Source organism: Melanerpes formicivorus, unplaced genomic scaffold, assembly GCF_026170545.1.
Source record: "Melanerpes formicivorus ecotype bairdi unplaced genomic scaffold, bMelFor1.0.p_v2 SCAF_19, whole genome shotgun sequence".
In the NCBI taxonomy this organism is placed as follows: domain Eukaryota; kingdom Metazoa; phylum Chordata; class Aves; order Piciformes; family Picidae; genus Melanerpes; species Melanerpes formicivorus.
Window position 1 is genome coordinate 14520934 of NW_027142371.1, and position 10300 is coordinate 14531233.

A 10300-nucleotide genomic window follows, 5' to 3' on the forward strand; every position below is an offset into this window, starting at 1 on the left:
GGCCCTGCCCTGCCCCCCCCCCGGCCACAGCGGAGGTAGAAAATGTCACACGAAATGTCACAGGTGAAAACAAGCCCAATGGGATGGAACAGCGCCGGGGGGATGGGGCACAGCCAGAGCCGCGGCTCAGCTCTAGCTGGGGGGAACAGAGGCTGTGCCCACCCACAAATGGCACCCCGCAGGTGAGCAGCGACCCCACGAGGCTGGGGACATGGCTTGACCCTGAGGCAGGGACACTGAGGGTGGAGATGAAGGGGCTCCCCTGGGACCAGCACTGCAGAGTATGGGGGAAGCAGGAGATATGGGGTGGGGGGAGGCTGGCTGGAGCCCTGCTGTCCCCTGCCCAGGTGTGACAAGCCCCACACACCCCCCGGTGCAGCCACACTCCAGCCCCACCGCCCTGCCATGGCACAGGCACCCATGCCCCCGTGCGCTGCCCACCGTGCCCCTCACATCTGCCAGCCCCCAGCCTGGGGTGTCCCTGGTCCCCACCCTTGCCCCACCGGCATGGTCGGGCCACAGCAAACCCCCACTGCAGGCTCAGGCACCGTGAGGTATTTTGGCAAGGACAAGCCCCGGGGCGGGGAGCCGCGGTGACCACCCTGGGGTGGGACGGGGGGGTCTCGGCTGCGGGAGGGTGGCGCAGGGTGGAGGGGGGGATAGCACCAAGAGACCTCCCCGTCCCCCGCCCGCGGGGCGGCGCGGCGGCGGCGCCGGCAAACCCAACAGAAAGGCAAACAGCTGCGAAGACGCCGGGATGGCACGGGGCGGGAGGGTCCCCACCCCGGCGGTGTGCCCACCACCACCACTACCCTACACGGTGGTCTCGTACTCCAGCACCTCTTGGGGGGCCCCGGGGGTGCGGTACTGCAGGCGCGGGGTGGTGGGCGAGGCGTACTCCAGCGCCAGGATGGTTTTCCGCAGGCGCCGGTCGATGAAGTGAGCATCCCAGGCCGGGTACTTCTTCCTGGGCAGGTCAATGCGGATGACGGGGCCCTCTGTCCGGGGGGCGCGGGCGGCTGGGGCCGGCGGGGCGCAGGGTCTCACCTGGAAGACCGGCACGCAGCTGTCCCGCTCCCCCGGCGCCCCCTCCCGCTCCCCCCCTGTAGTCCGCGGCAGCGAGCGGGGGGGGCTGGTGACGGCGGCGTCCGCGGGAGACCCCGGCACGGGGTGGGGGGGGGGGAGGCGGCTGGCGGAAAATGCAGCCCCCGGTGCGAGGGCTGAAGATGGGGCCGTTGGGGTGCAGGAGGCAGTAGTAGATGAACATGAAGAAGATGCCGAGGGCGAAGCTGGAGCTGAGCAGGCAGACGAGGATTAAGGCCTGGAAGTCGGAGGTGGTCTGGCGGTCGTAGTAGAGGAACCAGAGGGCGGTGAGGGCGGCGTTCTCCCCCAGCGTGATGACGTAGTAGATGCACATGCGGTAGCGGCTGCGGCCCTCCTTGACGTTGAACCAGCAGAAGATGTAGATGATGCCCACCACCATGTTGTAGATGATCTCCTCCCACTTGGACATGCAGAAGTCCGTCTCGCCCTGGATGATCCAGAAGGTCATGACGCACCAGTGGGTGACGATGAAGATGCCGAAGTAGAGCTGGAACACGGAGGCGAAGAGGGCGAAGGCGATGGCGCGGGCGGCGATGGTGAAGAGGTGCCAGAGGATCTGCACCACGGCCCCCTTGTAGGACATGGGCAGCTTGTCCTCCCGGGAGTCCCGCAGCACCTTCTGGTAGGAGGCGATCATCCAGGCCAGGGACACCAGCGAGGCCGAGGCGGAGAGCCCTGCGGGGGGCAAGCAGGGGAAGGGGCGGTGAGAGCCTGTGACGGGCTGGGGTCTGGAGGGAGTCCAGCAGAAGCTACAAGGCTGCTGAGGGGCTTGGAGCAGCTCTGGGAGGAGCCAAGGCTGAGAGCCCTGGGGCTGAGAGCCTGCAGCAGAGCAGCCCCAGAGGGGAGCTAAAGGAGCTGTGGGGGGCAAGAGGCTGGGGCCAGGCTCTGCTCAGTGGTGCCCAGGGACAGGCCAAGGAGCAATGGGCACAGAGTGGCAGCCAGGAAGTTCCCTGAGGAGAAAGTTGTTTGGTGTGAGGGAGCAGAGCCCTGGGGCAGGCTGCCCAGAGAGGTTGTGGAGTCTCCTGGTGTGGAGAGCTTCCAACCGCCCCTGGGCACTGTGCTGCTGGGCAGGCTCTGTGGGGGCCCTGCTGGGGCAGGGCTTGGCCTGGGTGAGCTCCAGAGGTCCCTTCCAACCCCTCCACGCTGGGCCTGGGGCATTCCCTGCCTTACCCTGCAGGGGCTCGATGCTGTTCTGCTGCACCATGATGCTGAGCTGCAGCACCAGCTGGGGGGCACTCTTCAGGAAGGTCTCCAGCAGCCTCAGCATGCTGATGTCTGCGCTCTCAAACATCATCCTCCAGTAGAAGTGGCGCCGGCGGTGCTCAGCCTGCCAGCGGCTCTGCAGCCCCAGGTACAGCGTGCGGAGGTACCTGCGGGGGTGGGATGGCAGGGTGAGAGCAGCCCCCACCGACCCCAGCAGCTGGGCTCACCTCCCTCTGGCATGTCCCATGGCCACCCCCACTCCAGGCCAGCAGCTCCCCGCTGACCTGGGGCCGCAGGAAGCCCCTCAGGCTGGGGGCAGAGGGCAGTGGTGATGCTGAGCACATCCCTGTCCCGCCACAGGACACCGGGAAGGGGCAGCTTTGTGCAAAGCCACTTCAGCCCTCTGCTGCCCTGGAGCCCACCTGGCCATCGTGGTGCTCACCTGGCCCACCACAGTGCCCACCCAGCCATGACGGTGCCCACCCAGCCATGATGATGCTCACTTGGCCATCACAGTGTCCACCTGGCAGCCACGGTGCCCACCCAGGCATCAACCCCATCCCTCCACCACCCAGCGTGGCCCCTGCCTCGCTCTCCCCCACAGCCTGGGATCTCATCCCACAGCTTCACTCTCTGGCCACTCAGGGATTTGGGGTCCCCAGACCCCAGCCCCGCATCCGGCTGCTTCTCAGAGGGATATTTTGGTTGCAGCCGGCACAGAGCCCACCCTGCCGGCCCCTGCCCGGCCAGAAGGGAGGCACCAGCTGGTCTTGCCGCGGTGCCCGCGGGAAGCTCTGGGGTGCTGGTGCCGGTGCTGCCGCGGCTCTTGGCAGAGCTGTGGGCACAGGCACAGGCCGGCCCTGGCCATCTGGTGGTCGGCCGGGGGTCAGCGGAGGTGTGCGTAGCACCAACGCAGGCGGCAGCTGAGTCACCACCACCAGAGACCCTTCCCTGCGGCACGGGGCCAGATCCGGGCACGATGGGAGGAGACACCGGGGCCAGAAGGGCAGGAGATCCCCAGGAGGAGAACACGGAGAGCAAAAAAGAGGATGTTGGGCCACGAAGCTTCCTCCCAGCACCGCCAGGCTGAGCTGTGGCCTCTCTGTCAGCTCCAGCCGGCGCTGCCAGCCGGGCCCTGCAGCCGGGAGCGCCGCAGAAAGCCTGATCCCAGCACTTTCAGCTCATCCATCAGCAGGAGGAGGCAGGAGCCAGCCCTGCTGCCACTGTGGGGACAGCTGGCTGCTCCCACCTCTGGGCTGCACAGCCCCAAGACCACGGTGGGGGCCATCAGCTGGAGCAACCGCGGCCCCTGTGCCACTCTGCTGCCATCTGCTCCCACTTCAAGCAGCCCCACTGCCACCTGCCCATCCCCTCCCACCACCTCACTGGGAGCCCCCAAGACCCCCCCCCCCCCGAGCCCAAGAGCTGGTGGCCGGGTAAGACACTGCTGTCAGCAAACACCACCAGTGGAGAAGTCCTGCCCCAGTTTCAGGAGGTGCTGGTGGCTGTGGGGACCAGCCCAGGGCCCCATGGCCAGCCCAGCTCCCAGCCCCCAACAGCTCCTTTGTGCTGCTGTCACAATGCTGACCGAATGTCCCCCGTGGGGCAGGGGGCAGCTGACTGCAACCTTGGCTAAGGCACATCCCTGGCTGCTGGGGAGAACAGGCTGTTGCCACCCAGCTCCTGCCACAGATTCACACCCTGCTGTCATCTGCTTGTGACCAGCCAGGCTACCCCTGCTGCCATCGTGGCACCAGCCAGGCTACCACTGCTGCCATCGTGGCACCAGCCAGGCTACCACTGCTGCCATTGTGGCACCAACCAGGCTACCACTGCTGCCATCGTGGCACTGTCTCAGCCACTGTCCCCCACCAGCCCAGGCTGCTCAAGGCCTCATCCAGCCTGGCCTTGAACAGCTCCATGGAGGGGGCATCCACAGCCTCCCTGGGCAGCCTGTGCCAGCCTCTCCCCACCCTCACTGTGAAGAATTTCTTCCTCATCTCCAGTCTCTGCCCTCTTCCAGCTCTAAGCCATTGCCCCTCGTGCTGTCAGTCCAAGCCCTTGTCAAAAGCCCCTCCCCAGCTTTCCTGTAGCTCCTCCAGGTACTGGATCAGCACACAGCAGCCCCCTCCCTACCCCCAGACCCCCGAGCTCCCCATCCCCAGGGCACAGCCAGCAGTGACCTCAAACCACCTCCCAGCTCCTTGGCGAGCGGCTCGCACCCTGCCCCAGCTGCTGCCAGCAGGACGCAGCTCCCCTCCTGTCTCCCCATCAGCTCCACAGATCTCATTAAACCCAAGATCTCATCTCCAGAACGAGAGGTTGCTTCTCGTTTGTTCTGCATTTGATCATCCCGAGGCGGCTCCAGCCCTGGGAACCATCCCGGCGCTGAGAGCCTGCGGCCGGCGCCTGCCGACCCAGCGCCGCCGAGGCTGCAGGGGAAGCACCAAATCAATCACTGGGGGGAGGGGGAGGGGGGAGGGGGAAAGAAACAAAAAGTCATTTAATTTTCACCCAAAAAAATCCCCAACAAACCAAACCCTGATGATGAGGCAGAAGCTGCCAGCAAGAGCTCTCCAGGCTAATTGCTGCTGCTGCTGTGTTGCACAGAGCCATCCAACCAAGGCCCTGCAGCAGGAAGGTGGTGCCAGAGCCCAAGTGTGGATGGGTCTGCTAAAGCCCTGCCAAGGATGGGTTTGCCAGAGCCCTGCCACAGCCAGTTCTGCCAGATCCCCACCGTGGAAGGGTTTACCAGGGCCCTGCCACAGCCAGGTTTGTCAGAGCCACACCTCAGCCAGTTCTGCCAGATCCCCACTGTGGAAGGGTTTACCAGGGCCCTGCCACAGCCAGTTCTGCCAGATCCCCACCGTGGAAGGGTTTACCAGGGCCCTGCCACAGACAATTTTGCCAGAGCCCCACCATGAGTGGATTTACCAGAGCCCTGCCACAGCCAGCTTTGCCAAAGCCCTACCATGGATGGGTTTACCACAGCTCTGCCACAGCCAGGTTTGCCAGAGTTCCACCACAGATGGATCTACCAGAGCCACACCACAGTCATTTCTGCCAGAGCCCCACCATGGCTGGATCTACCAGGGCCCTGGCACAGCCAGCCTTGCCTGAGCCCCACCATGGCTGGATCTACCAGGGCCCTGGCACAGCCAGCCTTGCCTGACCCCCACCATGGAAGGGTTTGCCAAGCCTCTGCCATAGCTGGGTTTGCAGGAGACTCACCATGGTCACGTTTGCCAGAGCCCTGCCACAGTCAGATCCACCACCAGGGTCACCATTTGCACTCAAATCCCAGCTCCTGACCCCAGGCTTTTCAGTGGTGGGACAGCAGCAGCACAGTTTGGTTCTGACCAAAGCTGCTCATTGCTGTGCTCAGCTGGGGAGGGATGAGGCCCTCCTGGCCCAGGAGCAAGTGCCAGGGCTGTGATGTTCCTAGAAGGCAATTGGGGCTCTCATTCCCTAATCCCTTTGTTGAGCAAAGGGAAAATCACTTCCCTGGTGCAGCCTTTTTATTCCCTCACACATCCTGCCCCAGCAGGTCCCCAGGGAGAGCTGCACCTCCCTGTCCCCACATCGTGGCAGGCCCTGTGTCCCCAGGGTGGCCAGGAGCAGCCAAGGCCACTCATGCTCAGGCTTGCTCTGGCCTTGGCTCCTTGTCCTGCACCCCAGGACCAGGCAGGGACCCCTGCACTTGGATGGGGGGAGCTCACCCCCCAGTCTGGCTGCTCCCAGGGCAGAGAGAGAAAAGCCACAGAGGGGCACAAGGAGGGCAAAATTTGTGGGTCCCAACTCCTCCCCAACCTTCTGAACTCACCCAGAGACTGGCACCAGGGCTGAGGGGTGGCACTGGGTCCCCAAGCCAACAGAGATGGGGGAACATGGTCTGGTGGGGGACTTCTGGGGGTGGACAGAGAACCTCAGGTCTGGCCCCCGGTGACCCCCAGGCAGCCCAACCAGGTGAGGCCCCAGGCCAAAGCTGACACAATGGTGACAGGGCAGGGCTGTCCCCAGCAAAGTGGGACCTGCAGAGACATGCCAGCAGCTGCCAGCCCACGGGGGTGACTCCCTGCTGTAACCACCCCTGAGCTGCAAACCCACCTGGGCAGCAGCCCCTGGGCACGGCGGTGGCACGGCCCTGGCTGGGGGACAGGGACAGGGCTGTGTCACTGCTGCTCACAAGCACATGGCCATGCACCCAGGCACCATTTCCAGCAGGTGTGCACAGCCCTCAGTGTGCTGATCCCAGCAGCTGGAACTTGGGATAACCCCAGGGCCGGAGCTGGGAGCTGCCCCACAGCTGGGCTCTGGCTGCCTTCCTGCGCTCCGGGGTCGCTGCCAGAGCCGGGGGCTGAGACCTGCAGGGGTGGATTGCCAGGCCAGGGAGCAGGGGCAAGGGGCAGACGTTTGCCCTGGCCAAGGCAAAGCCTTCCCTTCCACCCTTCTTTAACTGCCACATCCACCTGCACCGGATCCAGCGGCGCTAATGGGCTTAGCAAACTGCATTAAAGTGGCCGCCCCAGTTAATCCAAATCCCGAGATTAGAGCGAGCCTCAGCTGCAGCCTGAGCCCAGCATGTCCTGGAGGGTCAGTGCTGGCAGTTACAGCTTTAATTGGCTTAAGAGCAGCCGCGGTGCAGCAGCTCAGAACGTGGCTGACACCACCCGGAGCAAAGCTCCCGGTCGCAGCCCGGCCCCAGCTCAGCCCAGGATCAGGTAATTGCCCCCTGGGCACCGAGGCCAAGGCCCGGCAGCCGGCAGGCCGGAGCTGTCCTCCTCTCCCTCAGCAGCTCCCCCAGCACACCAAGGCAGGCTTTGCACCCACCCCCCGCCCCCTGCGAACCCCGAAAGCTGCCGTGGGGGAGGGCCAGGGGATGGCTGTGCCAGGCAGGGAAGAGGCAGAGCCCCTCCAGCACCAGCAAACAAAGTTGGACATCCCGGGAGCAGCCCGGGAAATGCAGCAGCAGGGCCGAGGCGTGCAGACAACGGCAGGGAGTGGAGGAGCCTCCGGACCCAGCGGCTCGGGAAGGGAAACAGCTCCGAAACCCGAGACGCTGCCTGCTCCCTGCATTGTTCCCGGAATTTGCCATTGTCTCCGCTCCCTTCCCGGCACCAGCTCGGGGTCGGCGCCGGGGCCTTCCCTCTTCATCCCAAGGATGGCTCTCGGTGGAGCAGGGAGGGAGTGGGGCTGGTTCCACAGCACAGGGTGGGAAGGTGCCGGTAAGCCATCAGCTGGGGCTCCTGGAGGGTCTGCAGAGGCCCTGTGAAAAGGGCCCTGAGCTTGAGCCTGCCAAGCTGCCACCCACCCCTTGCCCACACAGCCTGACCAGAAAGGGACAGGCAGCAGCCCCTGGCCAGGCCTCTCTGGCACCTCTTCTTCTGCCACCCTGCAGTCTACAGCGAGCTCCAAGCAGGACCACAGGGAGGTGCAAGGGAGGAGGATCTGAGACCAAGATGTTTGGGGCCTGGGAAAAGCATTTCACACACCCAGGACCTGGCTGCTGTGGCCAGGCAGCACCCCCAGCCCTGCCTGACTGTGTGGACAGCAGGCCTGTGCCACCCAGCAGGCCTGTGCCACCCAGCAGGCCTGTGCCACCCAGCTGGGCTGCAGGATCCTCATGCCAGCTTCTGCACTCACCCACATCTCCAGCCCACACCCACCCACTCCCACAGCTGGGCCCTGCTGGGGACTCTCACCCCCAGCTCCCATCCTGCTGTGGTGCCAGAGGAACTGGTGCCCATGTCCACCCCACCCAGACCCCCCTTGCCATCTCTGTGCCCTCTGTGCTGTACCCAGCTCCCCTCCCCCCCACCATGTTCTTGCTGAACCCTCCCACCGGCCCCAACCTGGCCCCATGGCCCCAACCTGGCCCCATGGCCCCTGTGCCCCCAGACCTGCCCCAGCCAGGGGAGGCAGTTGAAGCCCTGCAGCCCCATCCTGACCCTTGGTCTCCCCATTCCCTTGCACCTCCAGACCTACTCCAGCTGCAGGAGGTGGATCAGGCCCTGCAGCCCCATCCTGACCCTTGGTCTCCCCATTCCCTTGCACCTCCAGACCTGCCCCAGCTGCAGGAGGTGGATCAGGTGCTGCAGCCCCATCCTGCCCCCTGTGCCCCCATTCCCTCAGACCTCCAGACCTGCCCCAGCTGCAGGAGGTGGATCAGGCCCTGCAGCCACTTTCTGACCCTCGGTGGCCCCACATCCCAGCCTCTCTGCACCTCCAGACCTTCTCCAGCTGCAGGAGGTGGATCAGGCCCTGCAGCCCCTTTCTGACCCTCACTGCCCCCACATCCCAGCCTCTCTGCACCTCCAGACCTTCTCCAGCTGCAGGAGGTGGATCAGGCCCTGCAGCCCCTTTCTGACCCTCACTGCCCCCACATCCCAGCCTCTCTGCACCTCCAGACCTGCCCCAGCTGCAGGAGGTGGATCAGGCCCTGCAGCCCCTTTCTGACCCTTGGTGGCCCCACATCCCAGCCTCTCTGCACCTCCAGACCATCACCGGCTGCAAGAGGCGGCTCAGGCCCTGCAGCCCCATTCTGACACACGCCCCCACCCACCCCGTACCCCGCACCCCCGTACCTCCAGACCTGCCCCAGCTGCAGGAGGTGGATCAGGCCCTGCAGCAGCCAGACGCAGAGGCGGCAGCAGCCGCGGGGCCCTCGGGCGCTGTCCTTGGTGCTGCCGGCGCTGTCCTTGGTGCCGGCGGCGGCGAAGTCGTAGACGAACCACCTGAAGCTGAGCAGCTGCACCACGAGCGAGGGCAGCAGCACGAAGAGCAGCGTCAGCCCGAACCACCAGCGCTGCCCCCGCACGTAGTAATGGGCTGCCAGCCACAGGTCCGAGGCACCGTCCGCGAAACAAACCAGGAGGGCGCAGAGCACCCAGCAACCGTCCCGCAGCCGGTAACGCCGAGCCGGGGGGGAAGCGCCGCCCGCCTGCCTCCCGCCGCCGCCGCCGCCGCCGCCCCCCTCCGGGCTCTCCAGCAGCACGGCCGGGCCGCCGCCTCCGCCGCCGCCGTCCGACTTCGCGGCCATGTTGTCGGGGGAGAGGAGGAGAAAGGAGGGAGCGGGAGAGACTTCCGGAGGGAGGACGGAGCCGACGAGACCGCCCCGGCAGCGCCCGCCCCTGTCGGCCTCGCCCCGCCGCCCGCCGGTCGCCACCGGACGAGACCCCCACCCTCTGAGCCGGCTACGGGAGCTCCCGGCCCGCCCCTGCCGCTCCCCGGCTCGGCACCCACCTAGCTCCCCCCACCCTCCCTGCCCCCGAGAGCCCTTAGCCCGTCCGCGCCGACCTCCCCCCCCCCGCGACACACACGCACTCCCGGCCGGCACCGGGAGCTCCCGGCCCGCCCCTGCCGTTCTCCGGCCCGGCACCCGCCGAGACCGCCCCTCCGACCGGTACCGGGAGCCTCCAACACGCTCCCGCCGCTCCCCGGCCCGGCGCCCGCCGGCCGAACCCCACCTCGGCCGGTCCCGTTAGCCCCCGCCCCGCCCGACGCTGCTGCCCTTCCAGTAAGGGCAGCTCCCCCCGCCCCGATCCCCCCCAGCGGCCGCCGCGGGGGTCCCAGGGACGCGCACGGTGCCGCTGGGCGCCTCACTCCACCGGGAGGATCAACCGGCGCCTTCCCCGCCCGGTCCCCGCCCGCTGCCAGCCGATGGCTCCCTGCAGCCCACCCGGGTGCCGGCAGACACCCCCGGGGCAGCTCGCCAGGGACCGCAGCTCCCCCAGCCCCGAGTCTCAACCCAGGCGAGACCTCGCTCCCGGGGCCCGGGCGGTGCGGCGCCCCCCGAGCCCAGCTTCCCAAGCGCCACCAGGCTCCTGCCCGAGGAAGTCCTAGCAAGGACCTGCCGGGCTGGACCTGAGCCCAGCTTTGGAGGGAGAGCCCCAGCCTTGGGGGAGTCCCTGAGGAGCCACACAGCCGCTGCCAAGGTGTCCATATGGACCTGAAGAGCCGCACAACCTCGGGCGAAGTGCCAGGACAAATCTGC

General features: G+C 66.6%; 1 protein-coding gene across 1 annotated transcript; it reads right to left on the bottom strand.

Moving 5' to 3' along the window:
* Positions 1-593: 593 nt before the first annotated feature.
* XKR7 (XK related 7) lies at positions 594-9346 on the bottom strand. The gene is given in 4 exon segments (XM_068150414.1): positions 594-1182; positions 1184-1779; positions 2275-2474; positions 8892-9346. Coding segments are annotated over 4 exon segments (1620 nt in total). The 3' UTR covers positions 594-813.
* Between the last annotated feature and the right edge of the window lie 954 nt (positions 9347-10300).